This window comes from Chironomus tepperi, unplaced genomic scaffold (assembly GCF_022539635.2).
Source record: "Chironomus tepperi strain 1889 unplaced genomic scaffold, CSIRO-AGI_Ctep_v1 contig_73, whole genome shotgun sequence".
Lineage (NCBI taxonomy): Eukaryota > Metazoa > Arthropoda > Insecta > Diptera > Chironomidae > Chironomus > Chironomus tepperi.
In genome coordinates, this window is record NW_027226195.1 from 1068782 (window position 1) to 1090054 (window position 21273).

A 21273-nucleotide genomic window follows, 5' to 3' on the forward strand; every position below is an offset into this window, starting at 1 on the left:
AATCCGTTACAAGAGCAATATGATTCTAGCATGTTGCCGGATTTAAACCGAATTCGACACTAACTCTGAGTCACGCCTGCCGGATGGAAATTCTTGTTTAATTCTTCATCCAAAAAACAATTTCATCATCCGCATTAATTTTACAACAGCTATTATTCCAAAAATCATTCAAATCTGTTATCAAAATTCTTCATAATTCCACATTCAAACCATAAACTAGATTATCCAGATTTCTGCAACATCATCAATATAATTTAAAATTCTAAAATCATATGACTCATTCAGCTTTAATCAGAAAATCACAAACTCAATTTAACATTCACAGTAACTGTATACATAAAATGAAATTTCCATCATGCACACAGTAATTGAAGCTAAAAATAATAATATTTTTACTCTCTCTGCTCACTGTTGTGAAGCCTCAAGGCTTTTCCGACACTTATCTCGTTCAACTTTTCTTTCCATCCTTCCGATGCTTCTGACACAAAAAAAAAGTAAGGAAGAATCTCAAAACATTGGAACCACTTTTATGGCTTGCGTATGTGTCGTACATTTATCGGAAAAAGATGTAATATGAAAAATATGCTATTTTTGCTGATATCAATGTTGCTACTCTGATATTATCCAGACCCAGCATTTTATACACAAATATATAAATGCTCTCATTCTCTTTCCTATCTTACATCGCATACTCTTGAATTAAAAAAAAAGAGCGAAAATATGTTCGAATAATGATGGTATTTGTTATCTTACGTCTTCCTACTTGTATTATCAACAAATTGGTTTTTTTTTGCTATCAGAAAAAGATTTTTTTCTCTTTTGAGCTGCTTCTGTTGCTGCTGTTGTATTTAAAAAATATTATTTTTGTAACGACACTAAAAAAAATAATAAGAATATCAATAATATCTCGATTCTTATGAAAAAAATTTTTTAGGATGGCATAGGCATCATGAGTATTAACAGCAGTATTTGCCATACGACTAGCGATAACATGACAGAGATAGGAGAAGAAGAGGGAGTCGAATGAGAGATTAGCATACACATGTTATCTGTTGAGGCATAAAAAAAATTCATTCCTTGCTTCTTGTTCCATAATAATCATTATATTTAATGTACAATGGATAATATGGGTTTGAGTGTGAGTTTTTTGGGATGGGGATTGCTGTTGTTTGGGATGACATTTTTGAAATTGTAGAGGATTTAGATTGGGACTCATATGAAGAAGGTTTCGGCCTCGATTAGACAAGGAATATGCTCATGAGTATCCTCAAAAAATTGAGCAGGTTCAATTATGTAGATTGAGTTTACTTATGAGGACGCTCATTTAAGCGATTTGGATAAAGAACAGGCACCAATTTATCATATCACTGCCTTCACATGTTCTGTATTTTTAGAGTCGTATGCCATCTAGAAAAACTTCTATATTGTCATCATTGAAGCCTCTAATCAATATAAAACTTCAAACGATTCACTAAGCATTACTAAACATCCACATCCAAAGTCGTCACTGCTTTCAGAAAATTTAAAAACCACAGATTCACTTAACATATGTCACGAAATTTCACTAATTAATTAACAAGCAGCTGTCGGTACTCTATTTATATTCTTTAAATAAATTTCTCAGCACCTCGTTAGAAATTGCTGAAAAAAATTCCAATGCCTCAATTTTTCAACTTGTTTAGATATTTCTTAACTTACTGCAACCATGTTCCTATGTGGAGCTTAGGTTACAACAAAAGACTTTATATCTAAGATTGAACATGAATAAGGGTTACTTTAGGTTATGGTCCTTAAAAGGCAAAGAAACCGCTTTTAGGTATCGTACTTTACTTGTTTCTATGGCCGTACAGATCAAATGTGATCCATAGCCTACCTCAGATGTAGCCTAAATCTGATTCTATCGCCTAACTCCGCCTCTGATACTTTTAAGGTACCATAGTAGTCGTTTTGAATCATAAAAACATGCCATTTACCTGTTAGAGGGTTTTTAGTTTTTGGGGTAAAGAATCTCATAAATTAAAGGTCTCATGAGTCTTTAAGCTTGCAATCTTCTGTACTACCAAAATAAGCTCATCAAAAGCATCCGAAACTCACAAACTAATGCTGCATTTTCAATATTTTGGATCATATTTTGACTTCAGACTTCAAACTATGATAGTTTTGTATCTTTAATAAACTATGGCTCATAACTTACCTCCTCCATACCACTTATCTATACCATACTTATGCTCTATACCAAAAATAGTTTATCATCTGAAATAGAACTCAGAACTCGACCAATCACCGAATTAACATTGGTGCTTATCTTCATAATTGAAATCAATTTAAATTTAATGAGATACACAACATAATAATATCAATGGTAATGTTTATGACATATTCAATATCTTAATATAATTTTTTGAATGGAACTTTATCCACTTGACCTCGAATTGAATGGGAAATATGAAAAAAAGAAGCATGGGAGGAAGAAAAAAAAATTATTTTTCCGCATGATATTTTTCGAATACAACATTCAACGTTTTATGTATATGAACGTGAAAATATTGAGGTATTTCATTAAGTTTTCTGCATCGAAACTTATGATTCATTAATTTTTATTCATCCATCCATTCACTCATATGTATGCTTTCATATTAACAAATTTACAACGTAGCAAATGAGTTGTTATGGTCATTTTGGCTCAATTTTGTGGATGATGAAGACGAACATGATAGAATTTTTTTGATGATGACTTAATATAGCGGAATGCATTTAATAAATCATGAATTGTTAGAAAATTTTTCGTTAATTTTCTGTTAACGGTATGAACATGTTGTGGATTAAATTTTGTTTATTAGTGTAGTTTGCTAGCTCATCAAGTTGTAATTTGGATTTTATGAATGATTTTCGGGTTTGTTGAGCAATTTTCAGTATTTTGAGTAGCACAAGTTGGTTGATTGGTCTGAAATCTGGTACCAGGCTGGTTTGACTTTGACTTGTTGTTGAATTCGACTTATGTTCGATATTAGGCCAGTGTGACTCTGACTTGATGTCGGATTCGATTTAAATTCGACATCAGCTTGATATGACCCTGACTTGGAGTAAGATTTGATTCGATACCGTCACCTTCCCAGACTTAAGCCACCGTAGGACTGGATTTTTGCTCGAATAATTTTTAATTTATGCTTTTTGGATATGATTTGCAAATGCTTGAGGATGTTGCGATCTGTTGCTGATTTAATTTCGAAATTTCCAGCTATGAAGCTTAGCAAAATCATCATCCTCAATGAATAATTCTGAGAAACAGTCACTCAAATTCTGATATTTTATTCTGTTTATTAAATTAAGTTTTCACATAAAATGCTTGTTGGACATAACATGATTTAGGATAAATTTGAATAAATATGAAAATTCAATTAAATTTTTGCATTACAAAGTGCCCTGATCAGCACAATGCAATTGCTGGGAGTACCACTAGGTCATCATGTTAACGGCAAGGCATGAAGTTGACACTATACCCTTAGAGACATAGAGACTGCTTCGAGGTAATGTACTGGTACTTTTGTATCATGAAAACATGCTCTTTGCCGAATAGAGATGATGACAGCAATTTTGATTCATTTTCATGACATAAAATGAATGTCACTGCATCGTGCAACTCAAATGCGTTTTAAATGCCAACCCACCCACAATACTCGATAAACTTACAATCCGTAATAATTTTTTTTTTCTCCCATTCAACGTTGTTTATTAAAATTAAATTTGTCACGAAATTAAATGCACATTAATGTTATTAAAATGCAGAATAAAAACAAAAAAAGAGATTTTCATCACCATGAAAGCTTCAGCACACAATGTAAAAGTGACGAGGACAAAAAAAAGGAACAATTTTATCCACACACACACAAAAAAAAAATTGTATAATGAAATGGAATTTATGCATTGATGTACGCGCACGAATTCATCCAACGGCATTTGGGACTCTTATTTGCCTCCCACTTGGGTATTAATATCAATGAACGAATAAGTTTTAATACAGCGAACCAAAATGAGGATGAAAATTGGAACAATTCGTTGTTTTTCATCATTTTGCATGTATATTTCCATCAATGTCCCCGCAGGCTAATTGTATCAGATTTCATAATCATGAATATTTAAAAATTTATCGCTTGACACGATTCCAATTAAAATTCATCCAATTTAATAATATAAAAAAAGGAATTATTTTTTATTGGTCGTACTTTTGGCCGGAGAGATGAATTTCATATTTAATACACACAATAAAAATGTATGCGATGTGGTTTTACTGTGGGGCATTCGATACCTATTGTAGTTCTTTTTTTTGTATGTCACAAATTGGAATTGGTTCTTGTCTAATAAAAAAAAATTGTTTGATGATTTATACATTTGCTCAAATAAGTTGGGATGTTCATATGTTATGGATGTAATTTATGGGATTAGAGGGTACAGGGAACTAGAAGTCTTGTGGAGGTCAGAGGATTCATTCAAAGATTGTAGAAGTATTCAAGCTAAAGCTTAGTTTAAGTCAGATGAATCCGATGCGAATCAATTTTAATTGACTTTGACTTATAGTTCCGGTGCCTCTAAATCAGTGGTGGGGAACATGAGTGTCATGACTCATTAGTGTGTCTTTAAAAATTGTTGGAATTGCCACGAACCATATACCTTGAGCAGTTTTGGTCGAAGCTTACCACCAAGGTGTGCCGTTTTAAAAAGTAAGATTGCCCATCACTGCTCTAAAGACACAAGCAATACACATGGATGTTGTTGTACAAATGACATAGTAGGAGATATAAAGGAGGAATTTTGCACTCAACCCTCCTAATTGGACAACATTCTTCAATCAGCTCAGGTGCTTCTAGACAAAAACCTCATTCGCTTTTCCCAGAATTCAAAATCTCAATCCCCCGACCTCCCCTCTGACCAACAACATGGTCATTTTACATTTTATCTAACAATCAAACAGCTCCCACCTGCACCTTAGCAACAAAGCAGTTACAAAAAAAGAAATTGATGACGAATTTTTTTTTAATCTATGAAATGGAAATAAAAATTTTCTCAGTTCCTCCAGGGATGCAAAAAATAAGTACGAAGTGAAACGAGAGACGAAAAGATAATCTCGATTGTGGAAACGAAAAAAAGAAATGTTGGAATGAGTTCATTAATTTGTTCTGTAATTTACTTGAAATGCTTGATAAATAAGTAAACGAGATTTGTTCATGCAGGAAGTAAACTTTTTCGCAAGAATGAAAAAAAAGTGGAAATAAGATTGATGATAAGAGTTTAAGTGAAATACTTATTAGAGAGAAGGAAGTTCTTAAGGAAATGTGAGCCATAAGATGTACTAATTAAGGCTACCATTGCAATAGACTTTGCTCTTTTGCTGCTTTTTTTTCATATCGCTGCCTATTAAGGAACAACTTGGAAATTTTTTGTCGTCGGATTTGTGGAGAATTAGAGATTTTATGGAAGTGATTGTGGTGGAATTTGGCGGTATTTTGATGATTTTTTGAGTGTGCAATGCAAATGTCTAATGAATTGTTGATGTGATTGTTATTGCTGGTTTGATGTTCAGCATTTAAGAGATTAGGTAGTGAGGCTGGTGATGTGTATCAGCGTATGGAAGTCTTGTATGAAGTGATTCAGGAATTGAGTCCAAAAGTCACAGTTTTGAGTGATGTAACTTAAAATTGACTAATTATAGGGAGTTGACATGGGGTTTTCGGGGTTCAAGATCCCTTACTAGCTGTATGTCCTGACTAGTTTTATGCCTTGACTAGTTATGATGTCTAACTTGATTTTTCTGGTATCAGAAGCTTAGCAAGACTTATTACTTGAAATAAGATTTCAGATTAAGAATTTTGGAGTCAAAATCCATCTCTGGACACGACCTTGACTAGTGTTAAGGACTTCAAACCACGTTACGAAAAGAATTAACTGTTTTTAGTGCTGAACTTACAATTAGTCAGTAAAATCTTGTCCATTGGGGTTTGTCATTTTCTATTTTTTCAAATGACACTGCAAAATTCAGGACAGCACCCCACCTGACCAACTACTAATCATTCAATTCCATCAAACACAAAATAACCCCCACCAAAAATGCCACCATAATTTTTTTTATGTTTACGAGATAAATATTTAGTCGATAAAAATCTCCAAACATATTCGCCCAATTCATTGTCAGTCGTCAAAAAAGAGAGAATTTACGGTCTACCTGTCTCTTGTCACCACACAACCATTGTGCCATTGTCCTTTTATTGACACGATTAATTTTCATCATCTTTTTCTACAAAAGACGACGATTTTTCATCCTTCAGATTTCATTTACTTTTATATATTTTATTGTTATAAATCACCCATAAAGCTTTTGTTGATATCCTCCTTATATCAGTGTATGCGAATGGTGTTTTTATATTCTATGTCTGATAAAAATATATACGCACACCTCCTTCAGATTATTATTCTTACTTACAATGGTATTATTACTTACTTATTTACCCACTGACTTGCCTCTCGCTATAGAACTAAAATATATGTGTGTGTTATACGCACGGTAAAAATGAAAGGAGCACATTGATTGATGACAGTAAAAGTGAATCATTTATCTAGAGCTGTGAAATTAATGCGAAACGACTGTCGATCCTCCTTTCATTTTCATCTTCATTGTGTCTATTTATTCTGTATATTTAATGTTGTTATATCTTTCTTTATTATTTACAGTACGGACAACGTGTTCCAACAGCCGCATCACCTAGTAATACCAATTCAAGCAGCTCATCAAATACAGGATCACAGAGTGGCACATTGAGCACAAGTTTGAGTAACACAAATACAAATAATACAATGGGTCCCAGTACTACGCCCCAACAAACAGAACAACTATCGAAAACAAATTTATATATTAGAGGTTTACAACAGGGAACGACTGATAAAGATTTACATAATATGTGTTCACAGTAAGTTAAATTCAAACTTTTAAATATTTATAAATGTCTTTTTAAAGTTTTATTGCATAATTTGTTTTTGTCTCACACGCGCTATATACTTAGTGACTAAATTAAACATTTATTAATGTTAGATGTGCGTGTTTTAGTCCCACAAATTTTATTATTATCATGTAGAAATTTTCTTGATTTTCTCTTTTTTGCTACATTTTAAATAATGTGTTTAGGGGTTCTGAGTGGATAAAATAATTCATATGTACATGAGGGTAGTTGTTGAAGTATCTTGAGTGTTGATTTTATGAATTATTAAAGTTTGAATGGCTTTTTGACTGTGGAATTATTGAGCATGGTGTCAATGAGGAGGGTTGGAGGCAGTAAATATTTGGAAAATTAGTTTTTCCGGGGTTTTTTTCTAAGTTTTTATAGGAATTTTTTAATTTGTTCCTCAAATGCTAAAGCAAATAGATAAACTTAGATCAATGAGTAGGTTATGATCCCGAAAACGCCCGTTGGGGGTCGGTTCATCAATTTACTTAGGGTATCCTTAACCCTAGTAAGTAGTAGGTAAGTAGGTGTAATCAAGAAAGTTGTGAACCCCTCCCTCTTTTTTTGGAATAAAATCCTTCAATTTACAATGGCTTTTCGTGAAAACATAATTCAGTTTGTGGGTATATTGCTCTATGGTGCACTTGGAACCGGATCCAAGCCTCATTTCTGGCATCAAATTTAACAGAAGTCATTCTTTAGGTCACTTTATAATGAAAATTAATTAAACTGGATTTTTTCAGTATCCTATTACAAAGTTATGATTTAAAATCTGTGTAGTTGCTCTCTGAAAATGTCATTGACCTTCAGAACCCTTTCCAGCTGCTTAATACTCATCTTAAATCATGAAACCTTTCCAATATTCTAAAAACTCTGTTAATCATCATATTAAACTAAACCCTGACTAGAGTAACCACAGCAACACTTCAATTCTCAGAAAATACCCTCCATTAATCATACTAACTTCTCAAGTTTCATCATCAAGTGCTCACGTGTCCTCCTACATTGAAATTCAAAACTTCCCATCAAGATTCAAATCTCCAAAAAATCTTCAAGATTCTCTTAAAATCTCCACAATTCCACTTAACTACTTATTCAGTATAAAAATCTTCGAAATCTGGAACCGCCACTCAAAAAACTCACAAAGTTTATCAGAAGGAAACTTTTCTTTCGTCATTAATTTAGTATGAGGGTGTGTAAACATAATTCTATGTTATGTGGTGTTTAATAATCCTTTAAATGATTGCAACACATCGAAAAAGATAAATCTGTTATTTCTTCGTCTCCATACTTGCTTCCCCCTATGTCATGAAAGGCAGTAAGCATGTAGGCATAATTAAAAGACTTTTTTTTTATGCCAACAAGTTGAAAAAAATAAATTTTATTTTAATGTGTACAGCAAGTTGAAGGATTTAACCTTTTCACAAAAAAATTGTAATTTTTTACAGCATTAATACACGCACATGTTTATGGCTGTATGAGTGCTTCATAATTATGTAAAATGTTTTGTCTAATGTGATCAAGGCAACCGATTTTATCAGGGTTGGTGGGGATGGGCAGTAAGCGGATTTCAGGCTTTATCTTTCTGGACATCCTTTTTCCATCCAGCCTTAAAATCTGGAATGATAAAATATGTCAAATATGAAATAATTAAAAAAATCCCTTAAAAATTTCAAGCTTTATTTTGACAACTCTGACGATAAGCGTTCTTAACAAGAATCAAGGCATCACATAGGGTTGGAATGAATTTTGGTGGTAGGATTAACAAAAAATTATGTATTTTTTTTACTGTTCGGTATGGAATAAATTAAATTAATTTAATTTAAGAGAAATCATGCCTTGTATATGAGAATTTTTGTGTATATTTCGAGAGGAATTTTTTGAATTTTTGAGGCATGTTTTGCGAGAATAATTTGTAATAATCTGTTTGTATTGTTCATCCATATGTTGCGTGGTAGGCTTAAAGAATTGAAATTTTAAAGTAAGTTGATGGAGAAGTTTGGAATTTAATCAAGGAGAATTTAATAAATTGAGACACTTGAATTGACTTTTTAGGGTTTATTTATTTAATTAAGCTATCTAGCTGCTAATAAGTGTCAAAATTTTAAGATGCTGAACTGAGCTTCAAGTCAATTCGAATACAAGTCAAGTCGATTTGATGTCAAATCCAGTTTAAAGTCAGATATGCACCTGCCAGAGACCGAATTTGCAAGCTCGACCACCCGGACTCAAAAATTGGACGCCAATCCGTCCATTTGATGTCAAACTGGGTTCAGCTTGAGCAAAGCATCAAGTTGGCTCAACGTTGTCCACAGACTATATTTTGACCTTATCTTGAAGCTCATAGAATCCATAAGGACTAAATTAGGACATCAATTCTCGAATTTGAGTCAGAAAAGTGGATTCAAGTCGACAGAACTTCATAAGAAATCTGAATCAATTCCAAGTTCTGCTCAAAACTAACCCCTAGCAAAAATCATCCATACAACATTAAATTAAATTTCAAAAATTCAACCTAGCAACCCCAAAAAATTTATGATTGAAAGCCAAAAAAACTAGGTCAATCAAATAGAAATCAAATCAATTTTCCAATTTTCTCAACATCTCCATCATCCAAACAAAATTGCGTTTAATTTAATCCACTTACCGAAAAAAAATTCTCCTGGTATCCATCTTCATATGCTTCCGTTTATCAAAAGTTACGTATGGTGATGATGAAATGTGGGTACTGTGCCTTTCACATGATATGCTGATATGTCGGCAGAAAAAAAAGGTTTTCTTTTTATTTTTTTCGGCAATATTAAGGGATCAAAATATTTAATCCAATTTGCCTTTTGCTTGCTGTCTTACTGGATATTATACAGAAAAGATTTTTTGTTTTTTTGTGTATTTCTTCTTCATTTCCATTCTTTGGATGTTGTGTGACAATCTAATATGATATTCAAAATTATTCACAGAATAAATCCATCCTAGATATTATTCTTCATTGCCTTTACTCACTTACTTACTTACAACATGTCCTCAATTACATAACAAGAATAAGAAACAGTTGCAAAAATTGAAGTTGTTTGCTTAACTGATGGCTTGAACATTTTTGATTGAATTAACTGAGAATTTTTTTTTGAATTGCTTGGTAACAGCTTTGATGTCTCCCCAAATTTTCTTGTTATGCTTCTTATTCTTGTTTTTCTTTTTAAATTGAAGATGAGTCTTAGGCAAAATTCTTGGAATCAATTTCCATTATTTTTTTGCTTGTTCAAAGCTGATTGTTGGCGGTGACTATGGAGTTTTTTGAGGATCGGATAATCTTTGTAAATGACTTTGAGAGTGGAGATGTTTTGCAGTATGGATGTTGAGAAATTTTGAATTTTGATGTTAAGTAGGTCAATGTAAAGTCAGCAATTTAGAGCTTTAGGGATGATTTAACATAAAATCGATAAATTTGTCAGTTTGATGTCTAGTCAAAATTATTCCAAACTTTAGTTACTAATTTTATATAATTTACATGTCACGCTATTGTTCCTTAATATCTCGAAACTATTCAAAACTTCCAATACCCTCGAAACAATACATTTTCATCAAAATGAATCCAAATTTTGTGAATATGCTGTAGTAAATTTATACAATAGCAACAATACCCACAGCTTTAATTGAGGGTTCCGAGCGGCATAGGTGGAAATGCTTCGGTACTGTCTCATTTAAGGTTCAGTATCGGATACACTTATTGCTACAAAATGACTCGAAGTCGACACAGATTTTGTATCGAAAAGTCAACTCAAGTTGACTCGATTTCAAATAAAATTTGAGTCGAATTTAAGCTTTGCTTCAATCTTTAAATATCCGTCGCTTCCATGTGGTCACCATGTGGCTTCTAAGCATACTCCGAGCGACATGAATGAATAAGGCTCTGTCACAGCCCTTTTGTTAATGTCAAATGGAAGATGACTCCATTTGACGTCCTTTCATGACACCACTGCACATCTAGTGGCATCTATATGGCTCCTAAATAGGCTTAATGACAGAATTTTGATGAAGCCTTCTTCATTTATGTCACTCGGGTCAACATCCCCATAACAGACCATTTCAAACTCTTGTCACTCGGCTACAATCCTTTCCATACCCAAAACTAGTAATGAAGCGGATCACGCTTCATGAGAATATTCACACAATACGCAGATCAGAAAACTGTACAGAAAAGTAAAAATTAAAAAAAAAATCAACACGAACAAAAAAATAGATTACTTGAACAGTAACTAAAATTATTTAAAAGGAGTATACCATGTGCAGTTTCTACGGCTTGAGAAAATTTTCACGCCTTCACTCGCTTCGCTCCGTTCAGGTCGCAAAAATTTGTGAGCTTCGCTCAACCAAGTCCGAACTACGTTCGAACAGTTAATGTTCGAGCTTCGCTCGAACTATTTCTTTACTGACGGCAACAAATTTTCATAGATATGCAGTTTTTATTGTTTGAGAAAATTTTCACGCCTTCACTCGCTTCGCTCCGTTCAGGTCGCAAAAATTTGTGAGCTTCGCTCAACCAAGTCCGAACTACGTTCGAACTATTAATGTTCGAGCTTCGCTCGCCCGACTTGGGTAGATTACAGTACTTTTATAGATCACTATACGAGCCGAGCTGAGCTTCGCTCGCCCGACTTGGGTAGATTACAGTACTTTTATAGATCACTATACGAGCCGGGCTGAGCTTCGCTCGCCCGACTTGGATAGATTACAGTACTTTTATAGATCACTATACGAGCCGGGCTGAGCTTCGCTCGCCCGACTTGGGTAGATTGCAGTACTTTTATAGATCACTATACGAGCCGAGCTGAGCTTCGCTCGCCCGACTTGGGTAGATTACAGTACTTTTATAGATCACTATACGAGCCGGGCTGAGCTTCGCTCGCCCGACTTGGATAGATTACAGTACTTTTATAGATCACTATACGAGCCGGGCTGAGCTTCGCTCGCCCGACTTGGGTAGATTGCAGTACTTTTATAGATCACTATACGAGCCGAGCTGAGCTTCGCTCGCCCGACTTGGGTAGATTACAGTACTTTTATAGATCACTATACGAGCCGGGCTGAGCTTCGCTCGCCCGACTTGGATAGATTACAGTACTTTTATAGATCACTATACGAGCCGGGCTGAGCTTCGCTCGCCCGACTTGGGCAGATTACAGGACTTTTATAGATCACTATACGAGCTGGGCCCATAAAAATGAGATCCAGAATACTTTTAGACCTTTAAAACGAGATCCAGTAGGATCCAGTTCACTTCCAGACCATTAAATGAGATCCAGTAGGATCCATACAACTTCCAGACACATAAAAACAAGATCCAGTAGGATCCAGGTCACTTCCAGACCATTAAAATGAGATCCAGTAGGATCCATACAACTTCCAGACACATAAAAACAAGATCCAGTAGGATCCAGGTCACTTCCAGACCATTAAAATGAGATCCAGTAGGATCCATACAACTTCCAGACACATAAAAACAAGATCCAGTAGGATCCAGGTCACTTCCAGACCATTAAAATGAGATCCAGTAGGATCCATACAACTTCCAGACACATAAAAACAAGATCCAGTAGGATCCAGGTCACTTCCAGACCATTAAAATGAGATCCAGTAGGATCCATACAACTTCCAGACACATAAAAACAAGATCCAGTAGGATCCAGGTCGCTTCCAGACCATTAAAATGAGATCCAGGAGGATCCATACAACTTCCAGACACATAAAAACAAGATCCAGTAGGATCCAGGTCACTTCCAGACCATTAAAATGAGATCCAGTAGGATCCATACAACTTCCAGACACATAAAAACAAGATCCAGTAGGATCCAGGTCACTTCCAGACCATTAAAATGAGATCCAGTAGGATCCATACAACTTCCAGACACATAAAAACAAGATCCAGTAGGATCCAGGTCACTTCCAGACCATTAAAATGAGATCCAGTAGGATCCATACAACTTCCAGACACATAAAAACAAGATCCAGTAGGATCCAGGTCACTTCCAGACCATTAAAATGAGATCCAGTAGGATCCATACAACTTCCAGACACATAAAAACAAGATCCAGTAGGATCCAGGTCGCTTCCAGACCATTAAAATGAGATCCAGGAGGATCCATACAACTTCCAGACACATAAAAACAAGATCCAGTAGGATCCAGGTCACTTCCAGACCATTAAAATGAGATCCAGTAGGATCCATACAACTTCCAGACACATAAAAACAAGATCCAGTAGGATCCAGGTCACTTCCAGACCATTAAAATGAGATCCAGGAGGATCCATACAACTTCCAGACACATAAAAACAAGATCCAGTAGGATCCAGGTCACTTCCAGACCATTAAAATGAGATCCAGTAGGATCCATACAACTTCCAGACACATAAAAACAAGATCCAGTAGGATCCAGGTCACTTCCAGACCATTAAAATGAGATCCAGTAGGATCCATACAACTTCCAGACACATAAAAACAAGATCCAGTTGGATCCAGTTCACTTCCAGACCATTAATAAGATCCAGTAGGATCCATATAACTTCCATACCAAAGAAAACGTGATCCAGAAGGATCTATATAACTCCCAGATCCATAAAAACGAGATCCAGTAGAATCCAGGATACTTTCAGACCTTTAAAATGAGATCCAGTAGGATTCAGTTCACTTCCAGACCCTTAATGAGATCCAGTAGGATTCAGTTCACTTCCAGACCCATAAAAACAAGATCCAGTAGGATCCAGTTCATTTCCAGACCATTAATAGGATCCAGTAGGATCCATATAACTTCCATTCTAAAAAAACGTGATCCAGTAGGATCTATATAACTCCCAGACCTATAAAAACAAGATCCAGCAGGATCCCGACCTTAAAAATGAGATCGTAAGATCCAGTTCACTGAATTTTTTATTTGTTTACAAAAAAAAAATTGTTTCGAAATAATCGGATAACACGTGTTAATGTTTTGGAATAATCGGCTAATATTTGGTGAAAAAATTTCAGTTTTTTGCATTTTGTGCCTCAGTGGATGCATCTCATGACCCCAAAAACTATACAGCTCGTGTGATAACCAATATCTATCGATAGAAAAAACCGGAAGTCTTAACTTTGTGTTAAAATTGAGTTTTCGCGGAAACTAACTAACTTGCTAAAGGACAGAACGTGATTTTTTGCGATTTCTCGGCACTGGAAGTACCAATCATGAAACTGTTTTTACCATTAGATAGCTAATACGAAGCACAAACTTTGAATGACCGAACTTTTTTCATAATTCGGCAAGACTGAAGCAGGAAATCGAAAAAAGTAGATTTCTGTAAAACAAAAAACAATATATTCACACAATTTATTTGTGTGAATATGAAAACAGACAAACAGTGTTGCTATAAAGTATATTCACTGCTCATTGTAATCCTTTATCCTCATTTAATTGAAAATTACTTTAATTCAATTATCTGATTAAATTGTTTCCTGTATATTGCAATTTTTGTGTGAATAATAATGAAATTATGTATTGTTAATTCGTCGATAATTTTGTTAATGAATTCAATTATAATATGCTTTAAATAAATATTTGAGCACTTCCTCTGATTTTTAATTACAAATTGGATATTGTATTAAATTATTGAATATTAATTTGAGAATTATTCAATGGTGAATACTAATTTTGAGGAAGTTAACGACCCCTGAGTGAGTTTAGACTAGGATTTGAGCTATAGAATGGTATTAGTCTTGCAGGGATGGCTGTAATCAGATATAAATTGGGTTTGCCTCATTTTTGACTCACTTAAAGTTGGCCGAACCCTCAAAAGCCCCAAAAATCGACCAAAAATGCGTCATTTAATCTCAAAAATTCATCCGCATCACTAAGAATTATTAAAAAGTGACTCAGCATCCATACATTGGCCTCATATTTTTCATGCTTCTTCAATTTCAGCCGAAATATATTTTGGCATTTCCACTAAATAATAAAAAGAAGTCTTCAACATGTAGATTTTCCACTCTCAATTTTATGTTTATGTATGACACAGAGGAAGGAGGCAAGACATACACACACACAAAAAAACTGAGAAGTAGAAGACAAAAAAGTGAATAAGAAAAAAAATTCACATGAATATCCGCAAAGTACTTATACAGTGTGGCGCCTTCACAATGAGATTCTCTTCATTTCTCATGTTCTTTTCTTTATATATTTTTTTTATTGATTGTTGCTATGCTCTGCTGACTAAATAAGACGAAATGAATTGCAAATTAAGGAGAGGAAAGAAAAGAGGTTTTTGTGTTTTGTCGGATTTGGTTCTAAGTGACATAAATTTGTGTTGAGGTTAATGTATGAGATGTGTGTGTGGAGATGAAATTTATGGAAATCTGAGGCAAGTTTATGGAGAATTTGTTGGTTTTGTGTGTGGATGATTTGGAAGTCTTTAGGATGCAATTGAATGCTGCATACTGAGTTAAAAGTAAAAGTCAGGGTCGAATTTAATTTAATTTGGAGTCAAGTGGACTTCTAGCTCTGTTCACTTTATAAACTGAATATGTTCAGTCCAAAACAGAAGTGAATCCTCTATAATGTCATGAGAATCCTGAGAATATCGACAGTATATCATGAAATGTCCAAGAAATCGATATCTGTTCGGAATCAACCTCAAGTCCGTTCAAATGCCAGAACTACAGCTTTCCAGTACGTTCTCTAGCCACCCGACCACAAAGCCCCTATTCTCAAACTGACAGCTATACCTACATACATCTCAATATCTCAGATTTCATTCTGCATTTGTCCTACATCCTCAATTCTAATTCATCCTTCCAATCACATGTCTAATGCAATGAATCTGACACACAAAAGTCAGAAATAGATTAAAGATATTTTTAGAACATCAAGCAACACATACCATACAATCCATAATACTTACCGCCAACATAAAAGCCTAACCAACATGCAATTACAACAAATATTTGCCTTTTACCCTTTCATATTCTAACAAATAATCTACAAAACATTACAGCTCATCCCATTCATTTGACCCGTCCCTTATCTTTTGTGTCCTATTTCGTGCTATCCAAAAATAAATCAAAAAAAATATATAAAATATTTTTTACTTTTAACTCAATCATCGAACATATTCACATTGTGTGAAAATCATTCGATATCATGCCATAGGCTGTTGATGCATTGCTGACATGCAATCAGTGCCATTGAGTCGAATCGATAAAAAAAAATACTTTTTTATTTAAAGTGTAATTTTACATCTGTCAGTGTACGAACAGGACTTGGCCATAAAAAAAAGCATTTTCAGGTTTACTATTTTATTTAAAAATAGAATTCCATAGAAAAATATACTTTATTTATGGATGCTCAGTGTAGAATTTTTCAACACAAGCCAGCACATGCAACTGTTGAAATTTAATTAATTAAAAAGTTTGTTTTAAGCTTCGAATTTAGTTTAGTAATCTGTTTGTGTACGGTGGAATGAATGTGAGTAGTTCGAGGGAATTAAATTTAATATTTTGCTTGTTTTTTTTTCCTGGGTATTGAGGATTGGAGGTATTGATTGAGGTGTAAATGAATGGAATTGGAGGTTGTCTGGGATAAAAAAAAGTTTGCAGACTTTGTGTTGAGTTTTGAGTTTTGTTGGTCAATCATAATGAGTATAGTTAAAAGTTGGGATTGAAAATTACATGATGAGCTGGAATAAGTACGAACCTAAGCAGGCAAAGATACCGTTTTTAGGTTCCGTAGTGGTATTTAATTACCATGAAATCATGTTATTTGTCTGTTATGAGAATCTTGACAGAATTGGATGATTTTGAAGGATTTGATATCATATGTGAATGTAGGACTTGGATTTGACCCTTAGAGTTGACTTGCTATTAATATTGACACAATTTAAAGGTTTTTCGGATTTTTAAGGGAATATTCCAAAGCCAGGCTGGTGTTTGACTCTCCAAATTGACGAGTTACCCATCATGAAGTGTCTGATGATTGAAATGATCAAATTTTGTTAAACTAGAGTCGATTTGGGGTCCATAAATCCATGCTAAGATTGCTTTTGATTTCCTTTAGCTACATTTCAATCAAACTTATGCTAAGAAGGAGAAGGGTTGAGAGAATGATCGACAGTTAGGCTACGAAATTCAAACTTTAGATTGTGACTTTTTACGTCGACAGAAGTTCTGCAGAACTTCTGCAGGATTTCTGCAGAATTTCTGCAGAACTTCTGCAGAACTTTTGCAGAATTTCTGCAGAACTTCTGCAGAACTTCTGTAGAAATTCTGCAGAAATTCTGCAGAATATTTTTCATAATTTTCACACTTTATCAAAAAAAAAAAAAAATTCGCTCATGCCAAGACTTGAACTCATGACCTTATTGTTACAATAACCTTAACCTAAACCATTGCGCTACCAAGACATATTATTTCATATTTGACTGGTGGCAATTTTTCATATATATAGATATATAAATATTTATTTGATATAATTATTTTAATTATGATAAATATCAAGAAATTTTAATTTTTTTTCACATGATTAAAGAATTGATAAATAAATTAAATTCTCATTATTAATTTCTGAAATTTTGTATGAAATTATGTACTTCACTAGAGGAATTTTTGTAGAAGGAAAAATTACAGTTAAAACCTTAAAAATTTCCTCTTGTGAAGTATATAATTTCATACAAAATTTACGAAATAATATCCTCTTGTGAAGTATATAATTTCATACAAAATTTACGAAATAATATCCTCTTGTGAAGTATATAATTTCATACAAAATTTTTGATAAACTACCCTTTTATAAAGTATATAATTTCGTGAAATTTATTCTTTAATCATGTGAAAAAAAATTAAAGTTTCTTGATATTTATCATAATTAAAATAATTATATCAAATAAATATTTATATATCTATATATATGAAAAATTGCCACCATTTAAATATGAAATAATATGTCTTGGTAGCGCAATGGTTTAGGTAAAGGATATTGTAACAATGAGGTCATGAGTTCAAGTCTTGGCATGAGCGAATTTTTTTTTTGATAAAGTGTGAAAATTATGAAAAATATTCTGCAGGATTTCTGCAAAAGTTCTGCAGAAGTTCTGCAGAAATTCTGCAAAAGTTCTGCAGAAATTCTGCAGAAATCCTGCAGAAGTTCTGCAGAACTTCTGTCGACGTAAAAAGTCACTCCCCAAACTTTAGTCCATGGTTTTGTTATAAAGCGTTACGATGAAGGAAGGGGGTCTAAAACTGCCATTTTTAGCATTATGTAATTTCCGATCGTTCTCTTAATTTGCTGGCCATCCAGAACAATTGTGATTCTGATATAACCTAAAAATGTCTAGAAAACTCACAAAATTTCAACAATTTATAATAATTCTAAGTAAAATCTATTTAAACCATCTACAGTCGTTCCAAAACATACTCAAGTATACTCAACACAACCCATATTCTACATCTACCATAAACCCCCCGACTAAACAACAATATTACATCAAGAACCACTATCAGAAAATTTTAATCTACTTTTATGTGCTTATGCATTTACATCAACATACCAAAAACAAGCATCTGTGACTAAATGTTTTTTTCTCTTTGTTTCTTTTTTCATTACAGATATGGAACCATCATCTCAACTAAAGCCATTTTAGATAAAACAACCAATAAATGTAAAGGTATTTAATTGCATTTTTGAGAAACAAAAAAAAAGAAAAAAAAAAAACTAGAAAAAAATCAGAAAAAATTAGAACTGAAAAGAACAACAATTTAGTCTACAACAAAAACTAAATGTGGAAATATTTTTTTTTATTTGTGCATTAATTTCAGGTTATGGCTTCGTCGACTTTGAGTCGCCAGCATGTGCAGAAGGAGCTGTAAAAGGGCTCCTATCAAAGGGAATTCAAGCTCAGATGGCCAAAGTGGGTATCTGGGTACTTCATCGGCCGGCCATTGTACGTTTTTTATTGCATGCAAGTAATACTGACCCATAACAAAAGATCCCTTCACTATCTCTATCCTATTATCTCTATTATTTTTGATTATTAACAATTTTTTTTATATTAAATAACAAAAAGTTTTAATTAGAAAATTACTTTTAATCATAACATAATAATACTAAAACCTACATATTTAACTTATTATTTTCAATGGACAAAAAATTGCTTGTATAAATTTTTGGACATAATAATTTTAATTTAGTATTTTTGAGTCTAATTTAATTACTAATTTATAATGAGCATAATTAATTGAGGGAAATTTTTGTTTAATTTTTTATTTATTTTTTACTATGATTTTGGCTTCTCGCTATAATATTCAGTCGAGAATATGTATAAATTATTTGGAGGAATTTTTCGAATTGAATCCGGACAAAATAACTTTTTTGCGTTCCCTGGTCATTATTATTATTGTACATTTATTAGTTATGTGTATATTGTTGTACACGCATTGTACTGTAAACTGACAATTTAGTTATGGGAATTTGTTAAGATGGGAGGGGATGAGGCTCATGAGCAGCACAGTACTATTCGCGAATTTAATTTTTCATGCAAATGGACATTGTGGCATCCCAATGATTGCGATATGCTGCTTGAGAGGCTTAGTAATGAATAATATTATAGAGAGCTCTACTAGACTCGACCTAGACTCGGCCTAGACTTGACCTAGACTCGACCTAGACTCGACCAAGACTTGACCTAGACTCGACCTAGACTCGACCTACACTCGACCTAGACTCGACCTAGACTCGACCTAGACTCTACTAGACTCGACCTAGACTCGACCTAGACTTGACCTAGACTCGACCTAGACTCGACCTAGACTGGACCTAGACTCGACCTAGACTCGACCTAGACTCGACCTAGACTGGACCTAGACTCGACCTAGACTCAACCTAGACTCGACCTTGACTCGACCTATACTCGACCTTGAATCGACCTAGACTGGACCTAGACTCGACCTAGACTCGACCTAGACTCGACCTAGACTCGACCTAGACTCGACCTAGACTCGACCTAGACTCGACCTAGACTCGACCTAGACTCGACCTAGACTCGACCTAGACTCGACCTAGACTCGACCTAGACTCGACCTAGACTCGACCTAGACTCGACTAGACTCGACCTAGACTCGATCTAGACTCGACCTAGACTCGACCTAGACTCGACCTAGACTCGACCTAGACTCGACCTAGACTCGACCTAGACTCGACCTAGACTCTACCTAAACTCGACCTAGACTCGACCTAGACTTGACTAAATTCGACTTCAGTCCATATTAAATTCAAGATAGATATTGAGATCGATAGCCAGATTTCCTAAAACGTCAGGATCTCGAATAGCTGTCAATACGACCAGCAGGAGTCTCCACATTCAAATCAATGTCCATCTTACTAAATGTACATACAATATCTTATAAAAACTTGATAAAAATCAATAAGTGAACCAAAATTCCTCAATATTATATCAAAAATCTCTAAAAATAGTATCAAAATTCCATAAATTTTTCTCCACAATTTGGTTCCTATAAAAGCCCATTCATTGATATCAAATTTAACAATAAAGACCTTTCCATTCAATGTGTCTGCTCTGTTATGCTCTTTAAAACCCTCCCTATTCATGTAAATATATAATAACTTTTTTTATATTCTGTAAACAAAAATACATAACAATATACGTCAATATTCATGAACAATATAACGACAAGATAACTGATAATAGTAACTGATGAGCTTTAAAACTCCCAAACAATGGCCCACAATTAGTTGTCAATTAATAGTACGTGTGTGCGTGAAATATGAAAGGGGAACTTTATACACAAAAAATAGCCTTTTTTCTACGTCTATTTTATATTCATTTTAATTTATGATCCTTTTGAGAGTATTGCCCACATCGACTACACACAAGAGACTTTGCATTCTGTTGTTGTTGTTGTTTTTTCATTCATATTTGAAAAAAAAAAATAGTTGCTAGGTATTACGGCATTATGTATACATATATCAATACTAATTTATTGTTCTTTGTTTCTTGATAAAGTTAATCCATATTTTATTCTTTTAGATGAATATTTTTTCTATGGCATTTCACAATATTTTTTCAATAGTCGAGTATTTTTTGTTCATAAATTTTCGAGTCTAAAAGTGTGTTTGTTTATTTTGGCAAAAATATAAAAAAAAATAAAGTCAGGTAGAATTGAAAAGCTTGGCATATGAAGTGGATTTTGGAGGATGTAAATGCAGCGCATTTTAGTTGATATGGATGACAATTTTGTCAATTTTCT

General features: G+C 33.9%; 1 protein-coding gene across 18 annotated transcripts in view; it reads left to right on the forward strand.

The window, feature by feature from the left end:
* shep (alan shepard) overlaps window positions 1–21273 on the forward strand; it is a 178624-nt gene that overhangs the window by 133465 nt on the left and 23886 nt on the right. For 11 of the 18 annotated variants that reach the window (XM_070653863.1, XM_070653873.1, XM_070653865.1 and 8 more), the window contains 3 exons: window positions 6724–6959; window positions 18616–18674; window positions 18826–18950. In XM_070653863.1, coding sequence (XP_070509964.1) covers window positions 6724–6959; window positions 18616–18674; window positions 18826–18950 — 420 coding nt within the window. The remainder of the gene's footprint in view (window positions 1–6723; window positions 6960–18615; window positions 18675–18825; window positions 18951–21273) is intronic. The other 7 variants (XM_070653874.1, XM_070653876.1, XM_070653879.1 and 4 more) reach the window with 3 other exon arrangements.